The 18,374-nt window shown below is 42.3% G+C and overlaps 4 protein-coding genes across 5 annotated transcripts in view; 3 read left to right on the top strand and 1 right to left on the bottom strand.

Annotated features, from left to right (window-relative positions):
* Window positions 1-3,276, top strand: part of zmp:0000000755 (phosphofurin acidic cluster sorting protein 2) — a 47,481-nt gene extending 44,205 nt beyond the window's left edge. Inside the window, exon 24 of the mRNA XM_061087598.1 lies at window positions 454-3,276. Coding sequence (XP_060943581.1) covers window positions 454-569 — 116 coding nt within the window. The 3' untranslated portion in view covers window positions 570-3,276. The remainder of the gene's footprint in view (window positions 1-453) is intronic.
* mrpl2 (mitochondrial ribosomal protein L2) lies at window positions 3,250-7,531 on the bottom strand. Its single transcript, XM_061087599.1, has 8 exons — window positions 7,461-7,531; window positions 7,133-7,223; window positions 6,659-6,815; window positions 5,329-5,470; window positions 4,588-4,703; window positions 4,365-4,475; window positions 3,682-3,755; window positions 3,250-3,597 (listed from the first exon to the last, which is right to left on the bottom strand). The coding sequence occupies exons 2-8, from the start codon at window positions 7,202-7,204 to the stop codon at window positions 3,388-3,390; spliced, it is 882 nt and encodes a 293-aa protein (XP_060943582.1). The 5' UTR covers window positions 7,205-7,223; window positions 7,461-7,531; the 3' UTR covers window positions 3,250-3,387.
* Window positions 7,532-9,262: 1,731 nt separating this feature from the next.
* Window positions 9,263-15,255, top strand: nsmce4a (NSE4 homolog A, SMC5-SMC6 complex component). Of its 2 annotated transcripts, none has more exons than XM_061087269.1 (11): window positions 9,263-9,318; window positions 10,107-10,359; window positions 10,433-10,513; window positions 11,785-11,915; window positions 12,701-12,849; window positions 14,086-14,185; window positions 14,288-14,378; window positions 14,473-14,567; window positions 14,668-14,713; window positions 14,808-14,893; window positions 14,994-15,255. In XM_061087269.1, exons 2-11 carry the CDS (start codon window positions 10,152-10,154, stop codon window positions 15,057-15,059), a joined length of 1,053 nt encoding a protein of 350 aa, XP_060943252.1. In that variant the 5' UTR covers window positions 9,263-9,318; window positions 10,107-10,151; the 3' UTR covers window positions 15,060-15,255. The 2 variants fall into 2 exon arrangements, with proteins under 2 accessions (XP_060943252.1, XP_060943253.1); XM_061087270.1 differs by lacking the exon at window positions 9,263-9,318 and adding an exon at window positions 9,949-10,021.
* A 1,396-nt stretch (window positions 15,256-16,651) lies between these two features.
* The window catches only part of tacc2 (transforming, acidic coiled-coil containing protein 2), a 52,336-nt gene continuing 50,613 nt past the window's right edge, over window positions 16,652-18,374 (top strand). Inside the window, exon 1 of the mRNA XM_061087799.1 lies at window positions 16,652-16,762. Coding sequence (XP_060943782.1) covers window positions 16,652-16,762 — 111 coding nt within the window. The remainder of the gene's footprint in view (window positions 16,763-18,374) is intronic.

The following is an 18,374-nucleotide window of genomic DNA, read 5'->3' as shown; positions in this document are numbered from 1 at the left end:
CGCAGGAGGTAGAACATGACGCAGCAGGAATCACAAGTCTCCTACGTGTGGCTCCTCCCGTGTTAGACAGGTCATCAATGCTCCCACTCAATCACTTAGAATTTCCTGGTGTATTCTCACATGGGCTGACTCACACATTTCCAGGACATTTCACGAGGGGACTGGCAGGAAAGAAAAACTGTCCAGTGAAACTGACTCGGACATTTGTGTTCTCACATACAGCCTCTAGAAAATATCTGGAGAATTTCTGTTGCTTTCGGAAAGCATCTCAACCAAAGATTTATAAAAACATGTCCCGTCTGAAATGTTTGTCTCAACTCAAAAAAGGTTGAGAACCACTGATCTAAATAATGAATGATCTTCTTTGAAACCGTTCGTTCAAGCATCACCTCAAATGTTTATTATGTTGCTCTCCTGTTTGTGTATTTAACTGTGATCCATCTTCTTCCCCAGTCACTATTGACGGAGTGGAGTGGAATGATGTGAAGTTTTTCCAGCTTGCCGCCCAGTGGCCGACACATGTCAAGCACTTCCCTGTTGGAATCTTCGGTTACACTAAGCCCGTGTGACCCCGGCCGTCGTCACTGCAACCTCACCCACTACCAGACTCCCCGCCGCACTTGTCTCATCGAGAGGTTTAGAGGAAAAGCCAACCGGCCGCTGGCAGTAATAGTTTTCCTGTGGAAATCTTACTGACTCACAACCATGTTCAATACACAAACTTCATGTCGTCAAGTTGATGTTTCGATGTTGTTGGGTGTTGTTGTTTTGTTTTGTTTTCTACACACTACAGAAAGAACAAGTACTATTTTGTAAGAATTGTGCTACCGCCTCGGAGGTATTTTGAGGCTTTTTGACAATTTGCCACATTTCGATAATGGCAGCTGTGTTTGCACTTTGTTTTTGTTAACATTTTATTATTTCTGTGAAATCCTACATTTATTGTTACTCTATAGACAATGGAGGAGTGTGGTGGTGACGTGCAGTGGCGTGCGTGAGGTTGTTTGAGACCGTGTTTGTGTTTGTTGTTGAAAGTTGGAATATTGCTGTGAATCTAGATGGAATCCTTCTCTCCGAACTCAGTGCTCCGTTTTCTTACTCGTCCCTTTACGTTCTCCAAAAAGGTCCATTTTCACAAAAAGGAACAATGCGTTCTTTTTGCCTCGTTGCTTTCAAGCACACTGTGCAAATCAAAAAAAAAAAAAAAAGGAAAACAACTGGAGCTGTGTATTTTTGAAGGTAGCTATGATGAATGTAGCTATGACACATTTGTAACATGTAAGCCGTTCATCCAATGACTTCATTCATGTAAGTACTGGAGATTTTGTACGGATGTTATTGTACATTTGGATTGTACAGTGACAGACCGTAGAAGCAGGGTAACGTGACACAGAAACAACACATTTCAGCTGAATGCCAAATTTAGCTGCGACTCCATGAGCTGTTGCACTAGTTTCTCCCTCTTTTGTTTTCCGCTCGAGTGTAATCGGGCCTTTTTGGAGTAAATTCAGGTTGTAACAGCCTTTCTTTGGCAAACACAGCCGCCCCCATATTCAGCTGACCCTGAGACACCATCTCACACACCTGCAGTAACACAGCAAATAACTGGATCACTCCCGATGTGCAGTGATGTGCCAAAGTGGCGTTTGTTTCACAGTGTAACCACCAGAGCTCTTGCCTTGGCCAAATAGTTTGTAAGAATTAAAACTAATAGATAACATATGTGTGGTCCCTGTGGAGATCAGTATTTAGATTACTGAGTTTTAAAAAAAAGATATAAATTTACAGATTAGTTTTCCACTTTTTTGGCCAAATGTAGACGTGCACATCCAAACCAACCGTTGTGCCCTTTCGCACGGCTTCGTCACGCAGGAGGCGCCCGACCTCAAACTGCTCATTCAGTAGATCTTTGTTCTGGGTCAATTTCTAATAGGAATGAGCTGCTCTGATTTGAAATGTGCTTTGACAGTAGAGTTAAGCAAAATGCGAGTAATGTACTGCTTTTAAAACATGATGAAACGTGTGTGGAGTCTTGCCAGAAGTCACTGCCTGTGTGTGTGTGTGTCTGTGTGTAGCTGTGCTATGTGTTCGATGGTACTCCCTGAACAGTGTTGCGTGGAATATTTTTGCAAGAGGATGAGTTTGCTTATTTTTTCTTTTTTTTTTTATAAAGTGAAGACTTACGAGCTTTGACAGGCTGGGCTTTTCGTTAGCATTGTATATAAATATATATACAAGATGTACTATTGTGAACCGCAAACCCCCCACCCCCCTCCACTAAATTGAAAGCACAAATAGTGTACTTTTATTTCTTGACGTAAATACCAAATATATTTACAGACTATGAAGTTGACTTGTACAATGCAAACGCTATTAGGTTTGTTGTTTCTCATACATTTCCCTCACTTTGTGATGCACTTTCATGTGGTTTTATACCTTCGCTCCGATTGGGACACGCTTTGGTTTGAGGTGAAGTTTTCGAGGCGTTTATGAAATGTAAACCACTGCCTGTAGTCAAGAGAAGGCCTTTTTTGATTCAGTTGAAAATAACCCTTGTTCTCATGAGGATGTTGTGTTTATGTTGACGGGTGTACGGCACCCGCTGGGGCCTGAAAACCGTCACAGTTGTCTGTTACTTCAATGTTTTGACACTTGATGCTCAAGTTTATTTTGCAGCTGCCACAGATGTCCCGTCTGCCCGCGACGTTTACACTCAATTTTCTGGTCTCCTGCCTTTATTTTGAAGGGTTCGGTCTTCTCTCGGCCACAAGGCTGACGGACCCCCGACAGATTTTAGAACTCGGGCTGTGAAGTGTTTGCCGTGGCAGAGTTGATTGAGGGAATTTGTCAAAGTGAGTTAGCCTCTTAAATACTAAACGGGCTAAATGACAAGTGGATTTCAATGTATTTGACCTCAAGTTTGTTTTTTTCCTTTGCCCTAAATCTAGAGGTAGCATGGGGGTGTTTTACAAGACTGGATCAATGAGCAGGCATGTCGACTTTCACTAGTTTAGCAACCGACTAAACATCTGTGTTAATGTTCATTGGTGGTCGAGCAACATGCCATCTCATTGCTCCTGTTACTTGAAATGCCGCCCAGTGTCTTTGCACAAACCCTATTTTAAATGACATGACAGTATTTTTAAATTTACCACTAAAAATATGGGTTACTCTGCATGTTTTACTATAGATGTAAATATGTTTTGGATTTTTATATCGTTTTGTTTCTTTCCATGCTCTCACAAGCAGTTGTGTTAAATAAAATTTTTAATCTTCTGTACAAACGGTTTGTCTTTATTCATATTTTCTGATTTAATTTAAATGTCCAGAACAAAATAACATCACAAGACGACGACGGTCAGTCCCACACACATTCCCGGACTCCTGTTATTGAGCGGTGAAAGACGGCAGGTTGATGTAACTCTTCATGGAGGGCAGTGGTTTGATCTTGCGTCCGGCCCAGCCTCCCTTCCTCTGCCACAAGCCGCTCGAAGGGCGAACGCCGAACCAGCGATTGCGCCCTGCTTTGCCGATGATCTCTTTGTTGTGGTCGATGTTGGACACGCGTCCCACCGTCACCATGCAGGTCTCCAGGACCTGGAAGCATAGCAGACAACAACGATGATTTCAGAGCAGTTTTTATTTAACTAGCCAGTGTAATGTTAATCCAGATGGTCTCACCTGAACCTGCTGCTTGGAAGGAAGCTGAACGATTGCTGTTCCGTTCACTTTACGAAGCAGAACGCCACTCGTGCCTGAAAACAAAGCACCCCCAACATTTAATTTGGCTTAAAATGGTAACTGCTTGTGTTACTGATGAGTACTTGGGCCACTCAAAGGGGGAAAAAAAAAATGTCATGGTAGACATAATAAGAGCATGAAGCTGTGGTACTATGGGTAAAAGTCATACGTTTACGATACTCATCTTAATATTACAAGAACAAAGTTGTTCTTTTAGGAATATCAGATGATCAACCTGTCGTCTGTGTTAAAACAAGGAATGTGGAACATCTTCAGTTATATTTAAGTAGAAGTTCCACAAAAAAACATATTTTCATCTTTTGGCTCATCAGCACATTATTATAAGTATCATGACTTTGAAAAGATTCAGCTTTTTCCCGTAATAGAACTTACTATTTTAATCTCATTAAACATGAACTTTATTCTAACAGAATAAGTTCACTCATTAAAGATTCTTAGCAGCATCTTTGATAAATGAGTCTTTACTTGGTAAATGTTAGATTTTCTACTTGATCTGTGAAACTTGTACAAACTACAACATTTATCAAATGTTGACAAATGAATCATTATTGAAGCATCTCAACATTTAAAAAGCAGGAGCCCGCACAAAGTAACAGATTTACCTGCAGCACGGATGTACTCTGATCCTTTCCCTGGTTGTATCTCCAGGTTGTTCACCAGAGTCCCCACAGGCAGAGCTCCCAGTGGGTGGGCATCACCTTCATTGGCCAGGACTACAAAGAGAGACATTGTATTTTGTGTTAAACAGAGGTTACAAGGAGCAGCATTAATAAACACGGAAGAATCTTTATAGTTTCAAAGTAGCGTTAGAGGATGATCTCGTACCCGCCATGCGTCCGATAGCTCCCGATGTTTTAATGACGTCTCCGGCCTGCATGTTTTCTGTAGCGACGATCCACCTCTTACGGTTGCCCCCGGCGACCAGTGCAATGTCAGCAGACCTGTACAGACAACACGGATCGTGAGAAGCCATTCCATGTTCTTTTTGAAATATTTTATTTTCAGTTTCATATGTAATGTGTACAAACAAACATATCAGTATACCAACAGTATAGAGACATAACAAAGGACAAAGTGCCCCCCTCCCCAAAAATAAATAAATAAAAAAATAAAATAAAAATAAAAAGGTCAGTGTTCAATGTCAATACAAACAACTACATTAAGTCATTGAGTATTTGGTGTAAGAGATGTACCAATATGGTCTTAATATGGCTGCCAAATTTTCAAAAAGGTGTTATATCATTTTCTGAGACAATAAGTGATTTTTTCCAGGGGGATGCAACTATTCATCTCAACAGACCACCTGTCAATAAGAAGAGGGGAGTCAGTTTCCCATGACACTGCAATGCACTTCTTAGCCACATAGAGCAACTTCAGTGAATTTGAGTTGTGCATTGGTTAGAGAACGGCGAATACTTGTTAAGATCCCCAATAAACAAAGTTCAGGGTCCACTGGAACATTTACTCCCGTGATCCTGGTTAAAGTGGAGCAGATATCATGCCAGAAAGGCCATTCCGTGTTCTTGATCTTAAACAACACGTGTGTATAATAGAAGCTGGTCTCACCTGCATGGGTCGTACCGCACCTCCACGACCTTCTCCTCGAATGTCTGGGCCTCTTTGCCCGGTTCGAAGCGGAGGCGCTGGAAGTCGACCCACCGGTATCTTTGTTTATGGCCGCCGCCGATTCCGTGCGTCTTTATCCTTCCTGTGCAGCAGAAAGAAAGAGATGAGAGGCCGTCATCCCTCAGCTCAGGTCTGAAGAGGCATCACAGTGGAAACGTATCTGCCGCTTTCTGATCGGATTTCGAGCAGGTTAGCAGTTCAGCACGAGTTACCATGGTGATTTACCCCGGTGTAACAGGCCATAGTATACCCCCAGGCCTGACTATACCATATATATATATAGTTGTCATGCTCTTTGATGGCAAGTAAGGTAAAATGTCTAACTCCTGGGCCAGCTTATTTAGTTATTAAGCATTTTTGTGTATTTGGACAGCCTGACATACTTTTTTTATTCCAAGATAGCTGTTGATCAGTTGAATCCAGTTTGAATAAACTGTCTAGCTCGCTACACCAATACTAACATTGTTATTATAACTCAAATTTCAACTTCATGACACCAGTGTTAATTTTGGTATCTATTTTACATTTAGTATAACTTTAGACGAAAATGCATATTAGTTTTAGTCACATTCAGTCATTTTTATCCTTCTTAGTTTAAATCTAGTTTGCGATGATGGAAACTCATACATTTTTGTTTAGTTTAAGTAAAATTTAATAGTCCATCTTATAGCCACAATTAACTCACTTCCTTCCCTTCTCAGGCCCAGGGACCCACTGTGTTGTGTCTACAACTGCATAATAGTCTAGCTTGCAGTACTTAAATTGTGGATACAATTAGTCTCTGAAATATATACAGATCTCCTAGTATATGCCAACAGCTGAATTCCAATTAATGCAGTGTAAATTATCATTAAAATATAAGAGAATATCAAGCCTAGATTTTGAAGATTCAAATGGTTTGATAGCACAATACAACTACTATGCCTACCTGACCTTAGAGCTAAATCAACCACATATCCACCATGTATAGTTTTGCCTTGGACAGTTTATCCCCTGGGGTATACTCTGGCCTGGAGGGGTAAAGTATGGCCTAGGCTGTTTTACACCCCAAGGTATAGTTTGGCCTAGGCCAGTTTATCCCCCGGGGTATACTCTGGCCCGGGCCAAAGTATACCCGGGTTTAATATGGGCGGGGGTTAATTTGGCCTGTTACACCTGTATGTGAGCCAGCACCACAGGACTGAACCGTCTGAGTTCAACCCGAAGATACTTCCTTAACCACAAACTCAGCCTCATGTCCGGCACACAACCAGCCGCCCCTCCTCTTTACCTGACTGGTCTCGGCCTCCTGTCTTTTTCATCCCTATTGGTCTGATGGTGTATTTCTCCCTCTGCTTCCAAAATGTCTTGTTCTGCTCCAGAGAGGCTGAGGTGAGGAAGCCTCTGCACGGGGACACCAGGGTTCCCAGCTCAAACCACACGGCTGCCTGTTGACACATAAACAGAGACACAAGTGGAATTAACATCCACTAATGTGATTGAGTACTTATTGAGGACCTTACTCTGTTTACTTAGACTCATTATGGGGACTTGTCTTCGTTATGGAGAAAACAACAAGTTCCCTATATGTGAAGACATCTTTTAAGGTGATGTTCCCAGGAATGTAAGTCAATGTGAAGTCAAGGATGTGTGTGTGTGTGTGTGTGTGTGTGTGTGTGTGTGTGTGTGTGTGTGGGTGTGTGTGTGTGTGTGTGTGTGTGTGTGTGTGCGTGCGTGCGTGCGTGCGTGCGTGTGTGTGTGTTACCTGTGGTGGGAGCACAGCATGCTGGGACAACGTCAGTGAACGCAGAGCTCGAGTGAGACACGACATCGCCATGACAACGTCCTCCTGTCTCCTGTCAGAACAGAGCAGATTCACTTTACTTTCTACACACGGACTGCTACACGTTCCTCGGCGTGTTGTTGTGTTGCTGTTGCTCTACAGACCACAGCTACAGTTAGCTTAGCCTGTGTGCACCGAGTCAATCCGGTGAACGAACCAGACCTGCCTTCACTTATCTGTCTCATTCAGCTAAGACGTGTCTCTCATGTCTCTCACGTACAAACCAAACGGACAGTGACGTTACACTAACCTTTGTGTTTCACTTGTTCATCACCAGCTTCTCGTCGGCGTCCTTCACAGTCCTGCACGCCGCGTCGCACACTGATGACATCAGAGCTCAGTGGTAATCTTTGCGCCATGCGTCCACCAGAGGGCGCCCTTGAATGTTCTCAAGATCCGCTTAGATTTTACATTTCACTCTTTCCCCAATTTGAAAAGTGAAAACTTAAATGTAAAAAAATCGACCTTATTGATTCTCCTCTAAACGTTGATCAGTCATAAACACATTGGTTTGTTCCGCAGAAGGTCAAAGGTCAAACAGCTCCTTGGAGGTGTTGATGTCTTCATGAGCTGGAGAAAGTTAGTATAATAAAACTGAACCTTTTTGACTGGCACTAGAAGACAACACTTCTTCACTAATCAGATGAGGTGTGCTGATATTTTCGCTTTGTCAATTTAAAGGTTCAGTGTGTAAGATTTAGGTAAAAGGGATCTATTGGCAGTAAATTTCGCCTAGGGCGCCAACATTGCCAGGGCCGGCCCTGCTTCAAGGTACTGTAAAAACACTTTGCTCAATAAGTTCAGAGAGAGACTGATATGCCATTGTTCAGGACCTCTCTGACTATACTGAATATCAAACATTTTTACTGCATAGATTAAGAGATTTTTCAAAGTAAAGTCCAACATTTTCACTGTGGAATTGAAAATTTCAGGATACTTCAAAGTACTGTAAAAACTCTTTGCTCGATTAGTTCAGAGAGAGACTGATATGCCTGTGTTCAGGACCTCTCTGACTATGTTGGACTTTACTAGTGAAGTCCAACATTTTCACTGTGGAAGTGAAAAATGTTGTAGTGTAGAAATGTTGTCTGTAAATATCTAAAGTTGTCTACACAAACCTGATGAAACGTTTAATTACAGATTGCACCGAATAATGTAGAGAACTATGACCTCATGGGAAATAAACAGGAAGCATAACAACAATAGCAAAGATCTAGAAAGACTCCAGAACAATGGAAATGTTTTCCTGAACGAATCTCTTAATCATCAAAACTCACCCCTTATGCCTTCTTTGCGCCAAAATGATTTCAAGTCAATGTAAGGACAATATGAGAAGACTGACTCATGTTCTTAAACATGCTTTAAGTACATAAAGAAAACAAAACGTCAACAATGTCAACAAACCCCGTCAGTGATCACTTTTAACTCTTTGTATGAAAAGGACAAGAAGACTGGTAACAGCTGGGGGTGACGCTTCAGGTTACCATGACGACGAAACCAGGACTTCACAGTAAAGAGCGACTGTAGAAAGAATCACACTGTCCACCGTCACTGAAGTTAGTTCCACCTTCGTAAGATGGGACCGGACCTCCCGCTCGGAGTTTTATGAATAAACTTGGAAACAATGCGCGTGATGATTTTAGATACACAAAAGAGTGCATAACAACTTTTCACTCACAGGCCATATTTATCTTTGTGTTATCTGTGCTTCACTTGTTGGATGTATTATTTGTATTTGTATTATATGTATTTGTTTTTCTGATTGGCCAGTGAATAAGGACATTTGTAGTTTGCTCCAAAGTTAAAGTTATTTGCTCAGTCATTGTGAATTAATCTCTGATTTTATTGCTCTCATACATTTAAAAAAAATCAATTTTGATGTATGCATTAACTTGGAATCAAGCATTTATGTGAGGCTGACATAATTTGTTAAACAAGCTTATTATTATTAATAATGTTGTTATTATTATTATTAATAATAATAATTATAATATTATTATTGTAGTCGAGTTTCCACTTCTTGTTTCCTCTCTGTTAAGACAGTCCCAACACAGAACTAGCTTCATGTTCCGCATGGATACTTGTGGCGCCCTGTCAGTGCAGAGCAGGTTGGTGGAAGTTTTCGAAATCATCTCTTCTAGACTCAGTAGAACAACAACAGAAACTCACTGGGACTTTTTTAAACGTGTCCTCTCTGCAACGAGAGCCTCGGTGGTCCGAACTCTCGGCTAAGTTACTTATATAACTGATTTTGAAAGATAACAACGGCTAACGCTAGCACGACCCAAAGATAAGTGCAACACAAACGAAATGGGAAACTGTTCAGCACTTCCGGTTTGTCCGGTCGTGGCGGCTCCAGCAGATGTTTGCTTCTGGATCTGGTTCAGGTTTCATTTGTATTGTTTTTTAGCTGCTTCTGAATGTTTGTTAGCCGCAAACGAGTCAATCCTATGTCCGTGGTTGGTTCATATATGATGTAATGTTAGTTAAACAGCTAACACCAGCTAACTCTCACAGCGGCAGCATCGTCCACAGTCTCTGACAGTAGCTTACCACAGTAGCTGTGGTTAACTCTCATTAATAACTTCAGCAGGAGAACAACAACGAGTCTGATCCCTTCACCACTTTTAGCTTCTTCACTTGTGTTGTGACTCCAGAGACATTTAGAACTTGTCCATCTTGTAAATGAGCTAAAGTGATGGATTTATATCTTGACTTTTACTACGTCTTTGGCTGGATTTGAAGAAGCCTCCTGTTTGTTGTGATCCGTTTCCAAACGTCTTTCAGCAGCTCGAACACATCCGCTCGTTGGTTGGTTCCACATTCTGTGTCTGTTTGGTTTCCTCTCGCTGCGACGTCCTGAGTTGTAACCTTGTTGTTGTTGTTCTGCGGGCAGCGTGCTTCCCTCTCACCGCCACACTCGGCTCCTCACCGACCGAACATGAAGAGATCCAAGGGCTCCGAGGACGACCCTTCCCGGGAGAACGGCTCCTCTGGCCGCCGCAGGAAAGCTGAGCGACCGCAGAGCAACGGGGACGACAGCGACTCTGGCTACGGTCCGTCCGACCTGCGGGACAACGAGGACAATGACCCGGCCGCCCGGAGGGAGATCCGGAGCAGGTACAGAGACCTGATCAGCACCGTGCAACGTGAGTACAGACCCGGGGCCTCATGTTGTTTATTTGTTGACATGTCTCTGATGCATGTGTTTTTGTTTTTCAGAGAGTAGAGAGGACATGCTGAACCCCTCCAACAACAAGCTCACTGAAGTTTTAGAGGAGGCCAACAAGCTGTTTGAAGATGGTATGTCAAGATACGACCATGTTTATTAATATAGAGCGTTTATAACAACCACAGGTGACTTGAGTTTTTAAGAACATAGGATAAGATGGTCAATAGTTGTCACCGGACACCCCCTGCTTAGGCAGGCCCACCACGGACTGATCAGACCTTGGTGTGTGTCCCCGACATCCTGGGGCCTGGTTGGGGTCTTTCCTCCTGATCCAGAGCCATTGGCTGTGGCGTTCTGTAGTCCCTGATGTTTCTTTCATGGTCTGGTACAGGGCTTGTCTATTCCCAAGCTCTTTGAGGAACCTGATGGTGCATGATGCATTAACACCTCGCAGCCAACCTCCACTGGGTGGACTATTGCTTACAAGCATCCTTGTTTCCACTGCTCTGCATGCCACATCCTCTTCTCCTTCCTCTCATCCGCTTCATCTTCAGCATCTGCCCGAGGTACTGTGAATTCTCAGAGGTAGACTACACGCAGGGGGTTAGAACAGAGGACCAGGTCTGGTCATAGGGTGGTAGTGACAATTTGCAATGGGTCTTGAAGTCTATAATCCACTGGCTAACATCCACCAGTGTTTCCCTGTCACAGGCTTGGTCCAACTGACCACTCTTATATATAAAAAACAGAATCAAAAGGAAATACAAAAGCAATACAACATTAAATAACTTGAACATATGAGAATTTAAATGTTGCTCAATAGCAGATGAAATCAAAGTCTCAACCTCAATTGGAATTAAAAGCCAATGAGAAGAAGTGGGTCTGTATTAATGTTTTGAACACTTCAAGGGTCTCAGATGTTCTTATATAATTTGGTTCAGTGTTCCAAAGATTATTTAGGTATGATGCAGCTACTGAAGTTTTTAATTTGGGCTTCAGTCTTTTGACTGTGTCTTTAGTCCAACATGGACAGATTGCAGGGTTGTGCATTCAATAAGGTGAAAGTATCTCAGAGAGCCTTAGTGCTACACTATACAGCATTTTCTCAATATGAGCAAATCCTTAAAACTTGCGTCTCCACTGGAATAAATATGCTCAGGAAGAGGAGCACGTGTTTACTGGTTCTTCCCATGTCTGATTGTGTTTCCCCTGGCTGCTCTGGTGTCCCACCCACAGTCCAAAGACATTTGACTTTGATTAATTGATGACCTGTTTCCCCTGCTCTCTAATATGTAATGTAATTTTGCAGAGTAACAATTCTTATATGAATCACATCATCAACACTATGCAGCGCTGCAGCTCTTTGACTTTGGATTCTCTGTATCTGAATGATCTTTTGCAGTTCGACAGGCGAGGGAAGCTGCTCTGGATTCCCAGCTCCTCGTCATGGCCACAGACCTGGGGAAGGAGAAAGCCAGTCAGATGTTTGCTGAAGGCACCGCTTTCGACCCCACCGCCTTTGCTGAGCATCTTGTGAGTACATTTATTGTGTATACTCAATATGTCTACATCTACAACTGAGGGAGGTGTCCTTTAACTGGCATAACCACACAGTCACAGAGTCATGACTGCTGAGGCCTGTATTATAATTACTTCACCCTGTGTGAGGCGGAAAGATAAGAAGGTCAAAACAGAGCTGAAAGAAGAGTCTAAACTATATCACATCAGACATCAAAGCTTTATAAGTAGTAGTGAGTATGAAATCAGAACTTGCATCGTAGAATCACAGTCTAATTAATGTGATTTGTTTGTTTCTGTCTGTATGTTTACCAATTATTGTATCTTCATGGTACATAGTGGAGATATTCTATTCCTTTAAGTGAACAACAGCAAATTTTATAGCAGTAATACCTGCTATGTTAGTATATAACATATCCTTTGCGACAAAGCTGTTACAGTAGCTAGAAACACCAAACCCAAAGATATGGCATTAACACGGTATCATTATGGATGACCTTGTTGTTCGAACCGGGGCCACTTGCTCCTGTAACTCAAAGATCCCACTTAACTGTCAATTTTCTGAATGATAAAATTATCCCAACATCTTGCAGTATGGATTTTTATCATAGTTACAGTGTTTCTTTAGATTTCCTTGTCATTTGGTTTATTTTACCAGATTGGTGGAAACAAGTAAAGCAGTGATATGATAAATATATAATATAATACAATGTAAAAAACAAATCTGCTGTTTTTATTGCAAGCATCATGGGATCACACATTGCAGTAGTCATGTGGAGATGTGTCTGCTTCTCCAACAGTTGTCCTTCATGGGTCTGAACCGACTAGAAGACGGCGAGGACGAGCAGAACGGAGGCACAGTGGAGGGTTACCTTCCCCAGGATGCCTGGCACAGAGTGGCCAGGAGGGCAGAGGGCTGTTTCAGGACCGCACCCTCCTTCCACTACATGTGAGAGCCTCTAAATGTTACGCACAACCACTGTTGAGGTTTGAAAGGTTTTAAAACTCTGAAACTCAATAAGCTTAATTTGAGTTCTGGAAAGTCTTAAATATGTTTAATAAGTTTTACATAGTAGGTGTCATGGAAATTTCTCAATAGTCAAGCACAAGTCATTACAATTGTTCTTTCTGGAAGTTTAATTCTACACCTGCAGATGGGCATCACAGTACATGACCATGGCAAAGATTTCATACAATGAGCAATGACATACAGGACACACAGCACTTTTATACATTTCCAAGCTCCTCCTGGAGAAGAACACATGTTAGCAATAAACCTCTTTGATCATTAGAAATAGGTGATCAGTATCCTGTCTTCTGCTCTGTCTCAGGCCCCTTGAGTGAAACATCTGTATTCAAAGATCTCTTATCAATGTTTTACAACCCACTCACATCCCCTGTCATGTGACGTCATTGTTAGGTGACCATGTGAGTGAAGAAGTCATTGCTAGGTGACCATGTGAGTGACAAAGTCATATAACATCAGTTGCTTGAGCAACACTCTGATATGTAAGGGAATCCATTTGCTCATCTTTCTATACATCAAAGTGGTTCCTTTCATCAATCAATGCCCAAATGGTAAAATTGCTACTACATAGGTCTCAAAAACATTTAGATAGACCTTAATTATGTTATTTTTCACTTATCGCTACTTCTGTTGAGCTTTAAAAATATTTTTTTGAAGAGAAAGATAATTTTAAAAGAAAAACTAGAAAAAAGACCAATGTGCAAATGATAATTGAGTCGCCTAACACTTCGCTCAAATTGGCTCTTAGTTCACTCGGTTTGGCTGTGGAATAGAATATGGATACGTAAATAATAACATATTGTTCAAAATAGAGAACGCCACTTGGTGTCCTCCATATGATTGTCTAGTTCTTATAGTAGACAAATGAAAGAAAAAAGGTAAATGGTCTTATGACCTAAATGATTAATTTGTCATAAAACATAGTAAAGAAAGTGAAAAATATTGAATCCGTACATAAATTGAATGGGCTCTTCCCAGGCCCCATCCCTCCACCAACTTTGTTGCAAATGAAAAGACATGAATGAAAACATAACCTTCTTGGCCCAGGTTCAAATCCCAGATTACAGTCTTAATTTAAAATCACTTCACTTGTAACAAGTTTGCTAGGTCTCTATTATTATTTTTTTTCATATAGCAAAAATGTCTTTCCCCCGTCAGGATGGGCTCGTTCCATGCAGAGCCGCCTCCTCCAAAGCAAAAGATAGTGCGACAAAGTAAAGCGACTACAAAGGACACCCAAAGGATCATGCCCACTCAGGTAACCGAACTTACACCTCATGGCTCCAGGTACCTGTGCTCATGTGACTTTGCAAACAGATCCAGGTTTGAGTATTATCTAAACTAAAACTCTCTGCCTCAGCTGAAGAAAATGGAAGAGTCCCATCAAGAAGCCACGGAGCAAGAGGTTGAAAGGATCCTAGGATACCTGAAGAGTTATTACAATGACGATCGTGAGTTCAAAGTCAACCTTGCTGATATTAACTTTGCATCTTTGTGTTGTTATTATTTGCTTACATGGCTATGTTTTTTGTTGTTTTTTTTTAGCAACATCGCCGATTTCATACTATGAGTTTGTCATTGACCCCAACTCGTTTTCTCGGACGGTAGAGAACATTTTCCACACGTCTTTCCTAATCCGGGTAAGATGCCTGTGCTGAGGTCGATTTTAACTGAGCTTCTCTGCTCTCTAGTGGCTGTTAGCAGACATGACCACATTGTGTGTGTGTGTGTGTGTTTCAGGACGGTTTGGCACGGATGCATCTGGATGAAAAACTGCCTTGTATAGGTGAGAGGATGTGACATTTAGTTGTAATATTCCACCTGGGGAACAGGAAAGAAAATGTCTCCTGCTGCATTGTTGTGTGTTTTTTGTGTTTCAGCACCTGTAGAGGAGAGCGAGGCAGAAGCTGCAGGATCCATCAGCCGCAAACAGTGCATCATCTCAATGAGTCCAAAGATGTGGAGGGTGAGTCTTAATTTAGCAACATTAAAAGATCTATTATACACATTCTTTTTTTTTATTCTGGTCATAATTTTCTTATTATAACTGGTTGTTGTTTCCCCAGGAGCTCATAGACGTCTTCGACATCACGCACACGATGATTCATCCTCCTAACACACAGAGCGAGTGAGGGACCGCGCCACTTTTTCTTACCTGAAACCGAAATAGTTTTTTAGGTGTGTTGCTTTTTTTTAAAGATTTCTACATAATACAGACAAATTCTTGTAGATCACTTTTTGAGTTCATAATAACTCAAATGCACATTTTATTTTAATGTTTGTGTTTCTGTTTTTAGAAGTTTAAATAATAAAAGACAAGAAGCGAAAGCTGGTACTGTTTACATTTATTTTTAGCATGTTTGAATAGCAGGTGTTGAACATTACTCTGATACACTGTTCTGGTCCTAACACGGTATTTTTTGTATTGTTAGAAAATGAGCAAATGCTGTAATTTGAATAGTTGGTATTCAAATTTGAAGGACAGATCCCTGCAGCAGAAGGTAAAGAACAAACAGCATCTGTGTGTTTAAAGGTCACGCCTCACTTCCAGGCAAAATGTTAGTCTACTAATACTTTCTACTCAGTCCCCTTATGCAACCACATTTACATTCACAAAATCATGTTCACTCCCCTAACCATTTTTTTCATCAAGATTTTCTTCTCGAAAATGTCAATAAATTAGAAAGATTCCTGGACTCCAACTAACAAACAGACTGGGGTGGAAACATAAACTCTTTGGAGAAGGTAAATATGTATCTTACACAATATAGTCGTTTTTTTAAATGTACCTAGAGTATTTTTTCTTATGATTTTACACGATGATTTGCTTCCTCAGATTCTCTATACTTATTTGAATAAAGCAGGAAGGGGTAATCGCTCCTGGTTAACCTTAAACAACTCATAGACGTATGTAACTGGTGTCAGGGTCTAGTGATGATTCAATAGTGTCACAAGCTTAAAAGATCGGGAACCAACAGTAACAATGAGGCAAAACTTTAAACATAAGGGTGATATGGGGATAAATATTAATATGACAATATTTTTGTTGTTCTTCCTTGAACGTGGGAGGTATGTCTTTACCCAAGAGAATGTACAAACTCCAATATGGTGCTCAGAGTTCAGCATCTTTTTGTGCGAGATGCGGCAGAAATTAGCCAAATTTACCCAAATTACAAACAGAGGGAATTTGAAGAAAGGGTAATTTCCATTTCATATTTTTTCCGTGAACTAATTTCCCTCCTGCTCTACTTCAGCTGAGTGATCCCCTCTCCGATCAGGTTTAGTTGGATAAACACAGTGGTGTCTTGGTGCGCTCTCCTCGTGACGTTGTCGCTCCATCCTCATCTCCTCCTTGCTCTTTTAAAGGCGCAGGCACCGCTTCATGCTGTTTCCCATCTCTCCATCTCTCCCTCTCTGAGCTTTCCCCCTCCCTCCAAAGCTCTGCTCACCCATGTATGCAGTGGTCTGAGCCTGAGCTGCATATGAGCAGCTCCCTTTTTCACACACACACTTTGCTCAGGTTGGATTCCTTATGTAATGTAGAATTTTTTTTTATATAGCAATGGCTTGAGAATATTTGTGACAGCTGCACCTCGGGCAACGCAGTGCAGAGCATTTATTAGTCACCGAGGCACACACTCTACAGACACAGAGGCGTGCACACACACACACTCTGTCAGTAGAGACTCGGCTGCATTGGCAATGCTGAGTCCGACCGATAACAATGCAGTTCTGCAGAAAGGTGCTGTGCCAGCCATGTAGTGCCAGGGTCACTTCACCACAGGAGGACATGGAATACAGGATGGGGAGCTGCATCGGAATCTCACACAGCCAGGTAAACAGAGGAGAGGAGGGAGTGTGTGCTGAGCTGAGGCTGACTGCAGCGTCGCATCACTGTGTGTGTGTGTGAGTGTGTGAGAGAGAGAAGGCTGAATACATTTCAACTGGTTCGGAACTGAAGCGTCTTTTCCCAGGGAGAAGGCTGAGAGAGAGAGTCAGTGCTCTCCAGTGGTGGAGGAGGGGCGACGTCAGCTGGGAAAAGGAGCTGTGGAGAGCAGGGGGCTGAGGAAGGGAGGAGTGTCAGGGGGATGCTGAGCAAAGTGGAGGAAGGTGGAAGGCGGGTTGACAAATCCTGAAGAGAACAGATGATGTTTTGAGCGAAGCGGTTGATAAACAAGAAAAACGTTCAAGGCAAAAGGGATGTTTGTGCTGCGAGTGCTTTGATCTGTCAGAGGCAGAGCTGATCAAATCAGTGTTATTTATAGGGATGATAAGCCTGTTCTCTCCACACACTGAGCTCCGGGTGGCCTGTGATGATGGCAGATAATACCTGATCCAACATAGATTTGTAAATGTTGCTCCTGTTGGCATGGTAGGTTTGTAAATCTGTGCCGCAGCAGGTTTGTGGCTGCAGGAGTATGTTTCAGCTGCTGTCCGAACATGTCAGTCACCACAAATTCTCAGACGGACACTGTGTTCTCCAAGCTGAAGATGAGAGGATGTGTGAATGTAAAGGCTGTGGAGCAAAAGTACAAATGAAATTAATATATATATATATATATATTTCATTTCAAATGACCAGTCCAGGGTGAGGAGGCCCCACACCTTGACCTGCTGTCTGAAGCGTGTCTGTTTGTTTACAGCGTTGCCCTAGTCCCCCCCCCCCAGGCTGACTGACAGGCCTCCTGAGCCTGTCAGAGCAGGTGACACCCCTCCAACGCTCCCCTTCCACCCACAGTCCACCACCACCATTACTCCCAGACATGGCCTCCCCTGCTCTGGTTCAGTCTCCTCCCCTCTGCCCTGTCCTGTGTCCACCCTTCATTCTCTCCTCCCACCCAACGTGTAATTCATAAATATAGCAACAGACTCCTCAGACCAGGGGGGGGGGGCCAGAAACAAACATTGGCCTTGAGTCGGACAGTAAACACAGTGAAGGGGGTTTGTCAAGAGGCAGACGCTGTGTCGGGAAAAGTCTCTCTTGTTTGCTCTGGTGAGTAGTTCACTGTGTGTTAAAGCGTTGATTTTGGATGATTGGTTTGGTTTATAACTGATGAAAGAGTCAAAATATGAAATTGGAGGATGAAGGGGTGAAGTGGGAGATCGGGTGATGCATGCATTGGAATTTGCATGACTTTGCTGTATAGTGAAATTATTTCAATAGACTTACAATAGTTGCCATCGGCCTGGTTGAAGAAAATGGTTTAATCTACAACTTGATCTCCTTCATAGTGTGTTCACCTGTTTTCCTTGTTCCCCCACCTTGCTGAACTGTGTTATTTTCTATTATCTGAGACATTCCGTATTCTATGTTGGTTTTAAAACATTAGAACCGTAGTTGGTTTAGTTTGGAGGCTGCGCTGCTGCTGCTTGGGTCTTTGTGCCAGCGGAGGGGGGGGTCAGGTACGGGGCAGGAAACAGGGTAACCTCACACTCTCGGTGTCTCA

The sequence above is a fragment of the Limanda limanda genome, chromosome 15, assembly GCF_963576545.1.
Source record: "Limanda limanda chromosome 15, fLimLim1.1, whole genome shotgun sequence".
Taxonomy (NCBI): Eukaryota; Metazoa; Chordata; class Actinopteri; order Pleuronectiformes; family Pleuronectidae; genus Limanda; species Limanda limanda.
Note: the sequence above shows the minus strand (reverse complement) of the source record. Positions and strands in the feature narration are given on the sequence as shown.

Bases quoted from the DNA above. Each gene is read 5' to 3' on its own strand.
- nsmce4a (XM_061087269.1), top strand. From the start codon at position 10,152: ATGAAGAGATCCAAGGGCTCCGAGGACGACCCTTCCCGGGAGAACGGC. The intron at 12,850-14,085 runs GTGAGAGCCTCT...TTCCCCCGTCAG, and splicing joins GCACCCTCCTTCCACTACAT to GATGGGCTCGTTCCATGCAG. The intron at 14,379-14,472 runs GTGAGTTCAAAG...GTTTTTTTTTAG, and splicing joins GAGTTATTACAATGACGATC to CAACATCGCCGATTTCATAC.
- mrpl2 (XM_061087599.1), bottom strand. From the start codon at position 7,204: ATGGCGATGTCGTGTCTCACTCGAGCTCTGCGTTCACTGACGTTGTCC. The intron at 4,476-4,587 runs GTACGAGATCAT...CTCTCTTTGTAG, and splicing joins AGCTATCGGACGCATGGCGG to TCCTGGCCAATGAAGGTGAT. The intron at 3,598-3,681 runs GTGAGACCATCT...CTATGCTTCCAG, and splicing joins CTTCCAAGCAGCAGGTTCAG to GTCCTGGAGACCTGCATGGT.